The 13,623-nt window shown below is 40.9% G+C and overlaps 1 protein-coding gene across 1 annotated transcript in view; it reads left to right on the forward strand.

Moving 5' to 3' along the window:
• The window catches only part of LOC122808789 (A-kinase anchor protein 13-like), a 1,176,608-nt gene extending 1,163,232 nt beyond the window's left edge, over positions 1–13,376 (forward strand). Inside the window, exons 6-7 of the mRNA XM_044079825.1 lie at positions 1,889–2,003; positions 9,101–13,376. Of these exons, the coding sequence (XP_043935760.1) occupies positions 1,889–2,003; positions 9,101–9,127 (142 nt within the window). The 3' untranslated portion in view covers positions 9,128–13,376. The remainder of the gene's footprint in view (positions 1–1,888; positions 2,004–9,100) is intronic.
• Positions 13,377–13,623: the final 247 nt, after the last annotated feature.

Below are 13,623 nucleotides of genomic sequence, written 5' to 3' on the forward strand. Positions count from 1 at the left end.
CCAGAAGCTTAGCCAATTGTTGAAGTCAATCATTTTGTCCTTGTACTGTGGTATCATTCTGGGTGATGGCAGGATGCTACTCCGGGCTAGGGTCATATATGCCTGGGCTACAAGATCGGAGATCTCCTCCATGTGTCTTTTCATGTAGTCCAGGGAGGTGTGTCTCAGGTCATTCACACCAACATGGACAATGACAGATTCATATTTGTACTTGTTGTGGAGTGACCTGAGTGCGTGCTTTATGTGGCGGATCCTGGCACTCGACAGGCAGCGAACAGTAACTTTCTCCTTGTTTAGCCTTGTGAGTGAAACATCAGTGCACCTGACTATAGAGTCACCTATGACTAGAGTGTTGGGTACGTTGTTATGCCTTATGGGCTATGGTTGAGTGGCACACTGAGTTTGTGGGCTATGTATCGTTTGGGTTGTGTTGGGGGGGTGAGGTTGCTTGCGTTTCTGCATTGGAGGTCTCTGTTGCTTGAGCAGATTTATATTGAAAACCTCTACGAATGTAGGTGTGTGTTTCGTGTTTCTATGTGTGTGTTTTGATGGTGTAGGTTTTGAGGGACTATGTGATGAGTGTGGTGCGGTGCAAGTGTTTACCGTCTCCTCTTGACTGTCTAGTCCAGTCTTGGGTGAAGAGAGCTTTGCTTCCAGTTTGGCTATATAAGTGCATCTCTCACAGGTTGCAGTGTTGGGTGGTAGGAGGAGAGGGTTGTCTGTATACATGGGGCAATTGCTACATTGTCCCAAGATGCCCAGATTCATCAGGTAGACAGGAGAAAACACCGGGAGCTGACCCTTAGACATGCCTGGATAGGTGCTTATTTATTAAGTACTAAAAACTGTTTTCCTCTAGATAAGTGAGGAAAGTTGAGTGTTTTAGTAATTTGTGGCTTATTTAGTACTTACAATGAGTTCTGAACAAGTGCTGAGCTCAAAGAAACAGATTTGAGTGCTAAAGCTAAAAAACAGGCTAGTTCTAACAGAGCGGTATAATTTAAGATTCTATGTTAACAATAGTAAAATGCTGCTTGTGGGCTATAGAAACATATCGACAAAATACTGACTTGGAAGAACTGAACTCATGCAAGCAGATTAAGAAAAGAAACTGGGAACTGTGTTGAGTAGCACTGAGCAATCAAATGCAGAATGGAATGACTGCAACTAAAGCAAACAGGGTGCTTGAGGGCAAACTAAGGGGAATATACTCCTTGGACAAGAAGTTCATTTTTGCACCATACAGGATACTGTTAAGGCCTAATCTGGAGTCCTCTGTGTATTTCTAGAGACTGCAGGGACATGGACATGGAAAGGGGTACAAAGGAAAGTAACATCAACTTCAGTAGCAGGGTCAGATCCAGTCTGAGCTGGTCGTAATCTGCCTGACAGTTGGTGTAGAGGATTAAACAGTTATAAGAATGGAGGGGCTTTCGCTGTCCTATGAAGAGAAGTTAGGGGGCTGGACTGCATACACTGTAGGCAAGGAGAAAAGGGCGATATGACTTTCGTCAATGTAATCAGGAAAAGGGACTGTAAGGGGAAGGAACCGAGGAGGAAAGCTAAAGGACGTCAGACAGTGCAACAGCTGTCAATCATGGGAGCACACAATAAGCTGAACGTGACAAATAGGGATGATGATGCAGTGAGTGGAGAGGTGGAGTGGGTGCTAGACTGCAACTAAGTACATGTCATCAGGTGGGGCAGGTGAGGAGTGTGTGAGCGAATGGATAGGGCAACTGCAGGGTGCCAGCTGTAAATCAAGGGTAGGTGAAATAAGCTGTGCCCTTCAACCAGTATGCATTTTTGTATATAGGGATCAGAATATATAAATGCTGTCACAGGGCATTCATATTCTGTGCTTTAACACAATCCATTTCCTCCCCAGTCAAAGCTTACTAAATGTTGGAAGTTCTGAAGACCTGGAGTGGGAAGACAAGAAAGAAAGTGCCCTGGAACGCACTCTGAGTTTTTTCAAAAAAAAGATGGCTGGAAAATCTAAGGTAGGATGCTTCCTATATGTACTGCTTGTGCTCTTTGACAGTTATCTATTTTAGAGTGGAATTTTATCTCACCTGTTCAATGCCTTTGCCTCTGCACTGAGCTCTGCCTGTTGCTGTTTCCACCAAGTTATACTTCCTGTAGAGTTGTCAGAATATCTGTCCTTTTTGTGTAGCAGAGAAAGAACCTGCTTTTTCATGTAGAGGTTGTGACAGAATGGAATACCATCTTAGGTTTAGTGCTATCCATGATTTTCTCTCTTTTTCAGCTGCCTGTTATGAGGTGTCTTTATTTTGGTCTGGGAAGAGGCAGCATTTGTAATTACATCCAGCAGCACTGAACCCAAGTTGCTATTATCATTTTTACGGAGAAAGGAGACAGCATTTTGTCCTTTGTTAGCTGGATTCCATTTACAGTAGAGGTAGGCCGCCATATGATCTCGGCTGCCATATGATCACCATCACACATGGTGAAGCTTTCCATCAGTGAAATGATTTACAGTACATAAGTGTGAGCATTTTGTTTTGGTGATGTCAGTGTACCTTTATTTCTTTATATATCCTGTGCCTACGGTGCCAGAGGAATCTATTTTGAGTGGCAGATTAGAGTGCAAGCATTAGGTTTTCAGAGTCTGTATCTGTCTTTGCTAGAAAGTTGGCTGTTTGTAAGAGAAATAAAATGGATAGAGCATTCTACATTGTATAGCTGTTGAATCACTGGTATGACTGCTATAGTAATATGCACTAAGAAAAGTGTCCATTCTTAGTTGTGTGTTTTGATGCATGTGCAATAGTCTTGTTTATACCAGTTGACAGAATCCTGTCTGAAGCAAAGTTGAGGGTTCTGTACACTTTACTTATTGTGGAGAATTGTAAGTTGGACATACAAGACTAGAAAGTAGGTGTAATGCATTGCAGTCCTTCCACGTTTTTGTCTGTCATTTCTTTGGTACAGCAAACAGAAACATGTTGCATAGATTTACCATTTATGTTAAAACTTATAATGAGGTATAAACTGTGACCTTATGTGGCCCTCTAAACAAGGTATTTAACAGCAGACTTCATAACTCCAACTCATTTGTCAGTAAGTCTTTTTTTAGTTAAAACATAGAATTAAGGCCACTTGGGGAGCATATTGTCTGTTTTTTCTCCAGATAGATTAGACCTCATGTAAGATGTGTAACTGACGTTCTTGCATGCATCACAGCATGTGATAGTTTAAGTGCCATGATGAATTCCCCCCTCCCCAAACATTTCAAATTTATTTCTGAATAATTTGCTTTGAAATGCTTTTACTAAGAATTCATCCACCTAATCCTGCTGTAGTACCATTACTGTAGATATAACGTGAGGATGCATCCTACAGGCCTTAATGGACAACCCCCCAGCTTGAGCATTAGTGCATCCTTTAAAGTCCATGGATGCATTCCCAAGCTGCTGATGTACTGAAGTCAATAAGAAAGAAATTCAATTGATGTTTTTGTAGGGGAAAAGTAAATAAAAGTATAATTTTACAAAAGATTTAATAAAGAACTGGGACAGCTATAGTTTGACTAATGGAGGAATGCGTCAGAGTGCCATAAGCACAATATGCCATGGAAGAAATAGCAACAGGAAAATAATTTTCTTGGGTGGCGAAAGCCAGGGTACCTTTTTGGCTAGACTTATATAGGCCCTAGGGCCAACAGCCTAGTACCTACCTATGAAGTGACTAAACAGTTGCAAAACCTTTCAAAGTTTTCATGTATTTGTGACATGTCACATTAAATTTTTCCTTTCCATCTTTGTCTGCAGAGGTTCCATCAGTTCTGTGGTTCAATTGCCATTTCATTGAAGAGATTTCTTTTTATTTACTCCTGAATTTGTTTGCAACAGGCTGACCAAGAACAGCTGTTATTTTCCTATAAAACACATGACATATAACCGACTTAGCCATGTCTCCTTGCTCCTCTTGATCTGTATCAGAATGTTTGTTTTCATCCTTTTGTACCCCCTAGATAACTTGCACATATGTTCCAGCTGCAGCAACGACAACTGTCTTAGATTTTGCTTGAAATTTTTACTGCATCTCTTGTGAAGTTTATGATTTTGTGGTAAGGCAGTGAAGATTGAACTTATTAAACTATACGTTTTATTCTTCAAAAATGCATAGTATACAAAGTCATATAGTCTAAAAACGTTTTATTGTAATAATACCTATAAACAGACTGTGCACTTTATTTTGGGCCATGATCCTGTCTTAATTTTGACTTTGTTCCTTTATTTGTCCTGTCATACACTGATCATCTAGCCCGCCCACCACCATGACCACTTGGAGTGTCAGCTGGATGATGGACATTTCAGGAAATCCTATTACCTACTATTGTATGACCACATAGTACATACATATAATATATAGGTTTGTGGAGTGGGGAGGGGTGTAGGGAGGCTGATCTCTTGCCAAAAAACGTTATTTTTGTTAGCTGAAAGTAGCTTTCACCAGACTCATTTCATGGGAATAGGACTCCCTGAAACTACCTGGCCACACTTTTGAGTCAGTCATTCCCCACAGGAAAACAGCCCTATGGCCCAGTAATTTTCTTCAACAAGAGGCAGTCAAATACTAGGAATGTGTTGTTATTTGTGGAGGATTATTTTTTTTTATAGCTAGGCCTTAACTCTTCACACATGCCTAGATAGCACTCATTGGGTTAGTATGCAGCGGGCATAGCATGGAACTGTCATTCACTTTCACCAGTTGTGTAACTACACAGATATCACTGCCCCCCCCCCCCCCTGAATGTCTTATAAGTTTCTCTAGTCTCCATCAGGCAAATCATGCAGAGTGTATATTCTTGGACACAAGCTGTACCCCCCCCCCCCAGAGAGGTGAGTGGGCACAGTCCCTTCACTCCTCTCTCATTGCATTAATCTCTTTCAGCATTGGGAGCCACAAACTGCAACCCATTCATCAAGACTATAGTCAGGTCTCTCGCTCTGTGCTACAAACTGTGAAGTCTAAGATTTTTGCACAATTTCCTAAACTGTATGCTGTAGGTACATTTTCTAGGTCCCCTCCATTGTTATAACTTCTGCTTATGATACTGTCTGCTTGTCACTAAATATATGACTGCCTCCCTCATTAAGTAAGGACCATGTCTGTTTTACTGCTGCTGCTCTGGTGACTCCATCTTAGTCCTTTGTCTTAACATCGTGCACCCATTCAATCTCATCCTTTCCCCACACCACAAAACAGGGTACTCTCAGTGACTCATTGACAAAATGCACTGCTTCGCCATAGTCTTGGGAAGAGTTCATCCAGTTCTGCAGCCATACAGGCTGACATTTTCTGTCTCCTCCTTTTTTTTTTGCAGTTTTTTTTGTCTTTATTTTTACTTTTATTGTTCTTCACACAGCTACTCTGCTGCTACTTTCTTTTTATATAAAAACAGGCAAATAGTACTTAGGATCATAGGAGGTTACTAGGCTATTGGCCCTGAGGCCCTTATAAGCCTAGCCAAGAGTTTAGCCCATGTTTAGACAAGTCAGCACCCAAGCCCCTGTCCAGCAGGGACATGGGTGGAATCCCAGGGGTATATTTTCTGTTTCCCATCCAGTTATCCAGGTTGCGCTTAAAAAGGGGTAAAGAGGTACTCTTCTTGATGTGGAGATAGAGTCTATTCCAAAGATGGGGGAGTCTCTCGGACACAAATCTGTCCTGCCAACAAGTTCTGTTGATGTCATAGACCAGGTTGAGGCCATGCACGTGGGTTACTCAAGTGGAGCTTGACTTGCGGATATGCAGCAGTCCCATCAAGGTGGGGTCCATAATAACCTTGTATGCCAGACAGAAGTCGCCTCTGAGGAATCTGTATGAAACTGACTAGAAGGATAGGGCTTTTAGCCTATCTGTGTATGGTAGATGTTTAAGGCCCTGGATTTTCCTGATAAGGAAACTCTGTGGTCTCTCCAGCTGCTGCATGTGCTTTGCAAAATACATGCTGAAAGGGGCATTGTACTCAATAATGGGCCTTATAAGGGAAGAATACAGGGATGTTATGAAAACCTTGTCCCTGGATGAGATGCCCTTACTTATGAGATGGCCAAGTAGAAGGCTTTCCATACAAAGGAAGCAACATGGTGGTCAAAAGTCAGGTTGCTATCAACCTGGGTGCCCAAATTCCTCACGACTGAGTGCTTAGGACGTTATTAATGTGATAATTTATGGGGATGTCACTCTCCCCAAACGGGATTTTGATGCATTTTTTGGTATTCAGCTTGAGGCCATATTTCTGGCACCAGTCATTTGTCTGAGTGAGACCCTCTTGGAGGATGTCTACATCATTAGGGGAATCAGTGACAACACCCAGCTTGCAGTCATATGCAAACTTGGTCAGCCATAGCTCACTGGTTTTGGCCTGCACTTCAGAAAAGTATATCCCAAATAACAGAGGCTCAAGACCAAACTCTGGGCTATGTCGCTTCTTACAGGTCTACTGCTTTAGGTGGCTTCCCCTATTTTAACTACGTGGGTTCTATCAGTGTGCCAGTTTGCTACCCATCTGGTAACATATGGATTGATGCCTAGTTGAGAGAGTTTATCTATTATGCCGGAGTGGGGAATAGCGTCAAAGGTTTTGGCCAGGTCAAGGTAGGCAGTGTGCACTGCCTTCCCCTCGTCCATGGCTTTTGTGACTGTCTCAAAGAAGTCGACCAAATTTAGCAGACATGACCTCCCTTTGATGAAGTCAAACTGTGTGGGATCAAGTGTTTGGAGGTTGCCAGTTTCCTTGTTAATGAGGTTCATGATAATCCATTCCATGGCCTTGCAGATCAGGCTAGTTAGGCTGATGGATCTATAATTTTCCAGATCGGTGGATGCTCCACATTTGTGTAAAGGGATGACAGTGGCTGTCCTCCACTCAGCTGGGATGAAGCCAGTACTCAGGCTTTGGTTGAATAGGGTGCCTAATGGTGCTGCAAGTTCCTGCCTGAGTTCAAGTAGGATGCAGCTGGGATGTTATTGGGTCTCATGGAGGCTGTATTTTTTGCCTTTGAGAGAACAGTGATGACCTGTTACATAGATGTAAGGGGAATGGGGTAGGTACTGGGGATGTCCTGATTTACTGATGAGGGGGACAGAGGGGTAAAGTTTTCACTGAATCTGTCAGCCAACAAGTTTTCTATATCTACGACTTTTCTATATGTGGTGTCCTTGACCACCAGTTCTGAACAGGTCTGGGTGCTTCCTTTGAAGTTGCGGATATATTTGAAGAAGGCCTGATGATTATCTCTAGTAGATGTGGCTAATTTGGACTCGAAGTTTGCTTTGGAGGATTTCACTAGTGCTCTTATTTGCTTGTTCAGGCTAAGGAGACATTGCTTCCAACTGGGCACCTGCTCCTTCTTGGTCTTGGACAGCATTTTTTTCCTTTTGTTATAGAGTTTATTGCAGATGTCCATCAGACAGGTTTACTCTTCCTTGTGAAGGATGATTTAGTCCTGTCAGGTATTCCTGATTCCGTGCATCTGTATAAATGCTCATATAGTGCTTTGTTGTAGTTTTGGATATTGCTGCCAGTTCCTACAGAGGATGAGGGGCCATGTAGCTGTTTATACCATCCTGCAGGAGGCTGTAATCAGCTTTGGAGAAGTTTTTATGTCTGATCCTAGCTAATGGGGGGTTGGGGGAGATGGTGACTTCGAAAGTGAATGCTTTATGGTCGCATCTTACCATGGAGGATGATACTATAGGGATGCTGCAGTGGTTACTCATGTTGGTTAATACCAAGTCCAAGATATTATCATCCCTTGTCGTGGTATTGACTAGCTGTTCCAAGGCATTTGCATTGACAAAATCAAGGAATCTCTGGGCGTTTGTGTTCTGGCATGAGTAGTTCTTCCAGTCTATGTTTGTGAAGTTAAAGTCACCCATGATCAGGGTAAAGGGTTGAATCTTGATAGATCTGAACAGATCCCAGTAGGCGGATTGGGCATCTTGACTCAGATTTGGGGGCCAGTAGCTAGCTATGATTTGAATAGGAGTCTTGTCAATGGTTAACTGCACTTGGAGTGTCTCCTGTGCAGTGTACTGTTTGACCAGCCTGGAGGTGTATATGTCTTTAATGAATAGTGGAACTCCACTTCCTTTGGCTTTATTTCCCACAGTTTGTGGTCTGAATGTATGATGGGATGATTAACCAGGTAAGGCTGGGGTGCTCTCCGCAGTTTTGAACCAGGTTTCTGTGACTGCACAGATGTCAGCATTTTCCAGGGTTAAGAATGCTTGCAATTAGTGCAGTTTCATGTTTAGACTCCTAATGTTTAGCAACATGACCTTTAATTTGCGTTTTGTTGAGATTTTTGTAATGGTTTTATCGACTTCGGGACTTTTCCTAAAAAAGGCACTATGGGGGAGGCAGTAGCCTTTGCCAGAAGCCTGAAGCCCAGCTGAGACAGATGCAGGCTATCTCTGGCAAAGCATCTTGGTCCGTCAAGCATATCTTCCTAGACTGTCCGGTACTATTTCCCCATGGAATGACACCAGAAACTAAGGCAATTGTTAAAGTCAGTCATTTTCTGTTTGTATTGTGGCATCATTCTGGGCGACGGCAGAATGCTGCTTAAGGCTAGGGACATACCTGCCTGGGACATGTAATTAGCAAGCTCAGTCATGTCTCAGAGGTACGTCTCAAGTCCTTCACGTCAACATGGACTATGACAGAGTCATAACAGGACCTGTTGTTGAGAGACTTGAGTGCATGTGTGACATAGCGGATTCTGGCACCTGACAGACAACTAACCGTGACGTTCTCCTTATCACTCTATACTGTCAGTGATCCATGTGCATGTGGCTATTCGCCCCTGAAGACTTAGTAACATTTTATTCATTCTCCATGATTTATTTCATATGTGGGACTTCATCTGTTGTCTACTTACCAATGTCAAAACTAACTGTTTTCTTCATTTTCATAGTGCCATCTGTATATATTCATTTCACATCGGCTTCCTGATCAGTCAGGTAGCCCTCTATCTTTTGACTTTAAATTCCTTTTAAATTTTATTTTAATGAGACATGGAATGAAAAAGACAGACAACTATTTTATTTAAATCTATTTCAGTTCTGTGTCCCAGATGTAGTTGCATGATGCAAGTGCTTGGACCCTCAAGTGATGACACATTCCTGGAAGATGAACATACTACTGCATTGCAACTGAACCAAAGAAGGCGAATATCAGAGATGTCAACAGTCAAAGCAGAGCAAAGTAATAGTCACTGCAAATACCCTTAATATTGGAGAGATGCATACCACAAATAAAAATCATCCTTATGTGGGTCACATCAGGAGCATCTTGTGAGGGCCATGGGCTTCATTTGGCCTACATACCAGGACATTGAGACCTCTGACTTTCATGAGTGCAGAAACAGATCAAGAGTTCACGGGTGAAGTTGTTATTAATACCTGTGTGTTCAGTTACAGTACCTATTGAGCTATATACTGATTGTACATGATGAGAAAAGGCATACATTTCAGCTGGTTTCCATAAGTGGTGCACAGATGTATGCAACGGAAATGTTTGACATTAATCTCACATTAAATTAACTTGTATGATAGTAGCTTTATATCACCAGAGATGTAACAGGTTTTAAACTCTAAATAAATGCATTGCTCCTTCACACACAGACACAAACACACATACATGTAAAACAAATATACAGGCCTACACTCACAAACATACATTCACGTATGCTCACATGCACGCAAACACAAGTGCACACACACCATTTTATGTATAGTCACACATTTTCTGGGATGCCCTGATAAATGGGTGCCTATAGATGTCTTGCACAGATGGTACATGGACTTCCCCTATCCTAAGTCAATCAAATGTTAGTGCATGCAGCTTTTTGACTGCATTTATGTGAAAGTTTGTTGGCCTTTGTTGATGTTCTATAGTTTTTGTGGTAGAATTTCAGATAAATTGCATTACAGATTGCATACTGAGCTGCAGGCTCTTGAAATTCAAATGTATTGCATAAATTAAACCTTGTAGGAATTTAGTGCAACCATTTCACATTATAATGGCATTTCTGCTGCAAGTAAAGTTGTGGTTGACTCAGTGTGACAAGAATATATTTTCCATATTGTTAGATTTGGGAATAAGTATTAACAAAGAAGTATGTTTTTCCTTTCTGGGACATTTCTCATGGTTCAAGTGTACAGTAAGTGGGGGCTGATTTGGTCACACATTTATTAAACTATATATACCTTACTTGGAGTATATTTTTGGGTCCCTACCAACTTACTGAATAGCAGCATACTGAAGGTCGTAATACTGAATGTACAATATTGAAATGTCAAAACACTAAAATGTTGAAATCAAATTATCTACTCCCCTACGTGTGTTGAGAGTTGGTGTAGCCCCCCACCCCCACCCCGAGGACCCACTTTAGTTCTCATTTCTGAGTTTCACTACCAAGAGAGTGATTGATATTGCTTGATGGGCTATGTGCCGATGCATACATAAAACATGTATGTTATTAAGCTATCACTAAATATTGTGAGTTCAACATTCTGACATTTCAGAGTTGTACATTCAGTATTATGACTTTCAGTATACCACTATCCATTAAATTGTCAGGCACTGTATTTCTACACATAGCCCCCCCACCAGATATTTTTAGATCTATGACTGAGTTTTTACCTACCATACTGCTTATCTGGTGGTGTGATGTCTAATAATTATATAAATTCGCTGAACATCTGAAGTTAGCATGGTCTGACTTGAAGGTTAAAATTACTTCCAGTTATAAGAAAATGCCCTTTTTTCTTACCAGTGTTGGCTTATCAATCCAACCACAGGGTATGCTGTGATTATAGTACATAGCTGGGGTACATAAGGAGGGGTGTGGAGCATACAAGACATCAAAGTAACACAAAAATTAGGCTCTATGAACAAAAAACAGAATGAATCAAATGAGAAGAACACTTTGCTGGCAGCTACAAATTACAGGGCAAAGTTAAACTGCTGTATTTTAAGTGAAAGTAAAGTATAAGAGTTTTTTATGTTTTAATAAGAGTTCCATCAACATTACATAATGTACTAATATGATGTTTGAAGGTTGACATGTACATTAAAGTTGTATTTCTAGCAGTGCTTTACCTGCTTGGCTGTCTGGCATAGAGGGATAACGTTTTTGTTTTCTCTTACAGTATTTTGCCTGATTACTTATATCTGCAATGTTCTAATATTCATATATAGTTAGATATTTGTATGTTTGTTATTTTCTTGTCTTTAACACACTTTGGAGCAGATCATGGCTGGAAAAGGTCAGCCAACAAGTTCACTCATCCAGTTAGCAAATGTATAAAAAAACTGACACAAACAAATTTGATTTTCTAAAAGCTTAATCTTTTTTTTTTTTTTTTTTTTTTTTTGGAAAAACACCAGCAGTGTTCCTCAGACCTTAGTGCTGGGCCCCCTCCTCTTTGGCATTTCCTTCTCTAATATGGAAGTGTAAGTCATATGGCTATGTTATATGACTAACAAAGTTTGCTGATTACAACAAACTGGATGATTTTGTAAAGTCCCCCACAGCATCAGCTATACAAGATCAGTGCATGGTGTAACAACCATGGACCTAGACTTGATGTCAGAAAGGTGTACTACAGTTGTGTTTGGAAAAAGTGCTCCCCCTAGTTCCTACCATACAGTGCACACCCCAACCCTTAAAAGTGAGGGAGATTGTAGATCTGGGCACTTTCTTTAATAATGAACTATCCTTCAACCAGCATGTACCAATCGTATTTCGAAACTCATTCTATGTAGTGCAATTAATCTCCAAGGGTAGAGACACCCGAATCAGGGATGTCCGGCTTCCTCTTTATACAGTCCTCATTATACGCATCATTGAATACAATGCAGCTTCAACATGTACCTCTCCAAGCACCTTACCCAGCTTGAAAGACCTATAGAGTCCTAACGAAGAAAGTTGCCAGACAGACTAGAAGCTGTCTCATATGGCTCCTGTGTGGGGATCTCTTCTTAGCTTTACTGAATCTCCTTCACCTCCATAAAACTAATGGCACCACAAATTCTTTAGTCTCCATACCACATAAAAAGGACTTGCTAGTATAATAGATAGTTAACATAATAAATTACTTACAAGTGAGACAGACTTCCCCAACAGATTAAACAACACAGCACCTTAGCTCCTTTTAAATCCAGACTTGATGATTTTATGGGTATTCGCAAATTCATCCTCTTGAGTATGTTGTAAAGCTGTCTTTGATCGGGGAGCTAATATACTTTTTCCCACTGGCTAGACTTCTCAGTAGTAAATCAGCTCCAAGTCTAGTGATTCTGTAAACCTGTGTGTATGTTATGCTGCCAAGACGAAATAGCAGTGTAGCTTAGTAGTTGAGCATTATTTAATTCCCACAAAGAGCTCTGTAAACATTTGGACAAGATATGTTTTGAGCACAATAGTGTTTGGTATTTCTTACCTTCTGGGTTATCATGCACATAATTCTAGGGCTGTAACAGTGGGGCATGCTATATAAACTCTTTGGATATTATCTGAATGAACCAGTGGCCTGAGCTCCAAATGGTTTTCGCATACTTCACTTGCACAGACCAGTTTAAGCCAAAATGAACCTGTCTGGTTCAAGCAGTAACACAAAAAAGGGAAGCAGAATTATGAAGGTGTGTAGAATGTTTGTGGCCTCCTTCCACTGCAGACACAGCATCACTCCCCACGTCAGTATCCCAGCCTGGTCCTGGCACTCAGTGTCTAAGCTTCTACTGCCTTTTCTTTCACTAGACCATTTTTGTAATAGCCTGCCCACAGTTACGTGCTTGTCAGTCTCTTGCCTCTATATTCTTCTCCCTGATGGGCCAGTAGTTTGTGAATTGCCGTATCCTTCTAACAGTTCTTTTTACATAACATTACAAAATTTATATGCTCAACTTTTCTCAAAATCTCAAACATTTCTGAAATATACCAAGCTCTCAAAATCTCTTTTATACTTCACTTCACAACTACATCACTGCGGTGATATCCACCCTAATCCTAGTCCCAGAATGTTCATCAATAACCCACCATCCCCACTATTTCACTACCTGGTACTAGAATTCCAGCTCCCCTGAAGGGCTCTAACCTCCTGCTTTTTAACTTGAATCTTAGGAGTATAATCAACAAAGGTACATGATCTCCAAACCTACCTATCTCAATACTCTCCCAACATTGCAGTACTTACTGAAACCTGTCTGAAACCTGAAATTAATAACAATGAAATTCTCCCTCCAGGTTACAACATGCATAGACGGTACAGAAAAAAACAAACCTGGTGGTGGATTAGCCATAATGTATAAACACAATTTAAAACTAGAAACTCATAGAACCAAGCATTCCTGAATTTAACAATGCTGAGATATTTTTTTTACCAAACTCAAAATCAACTGCAACAAATACCTAACTGTAATTGCTACTTATATTACTCCTGGCAGTAACCCCAACATAGTCAAGGACATTCTTAATTGCATATCTTTAATGTTCTCACAAGAAACCATCATAATGGGCAACTTCAACACTGACTGGTACTCCTATAACTCTGATAATCCCACTAATTTCATTAACATTC

Source organism: Protopterus annectens, chromosome 8.part0 (genome assembly GCF_019279795.1).
Source record: "Protopterus annectens isolate FY-2018-M chromosome 8.part0, PAN1.0, whole genome shotgun sequence".
In the NCBI taxonomy this organism is placed as follows: Eukaryota; Metazoa; Chordata; order Ceratodontiformes; family Protopteridae; genus Protopterus; species Protopterus annectens.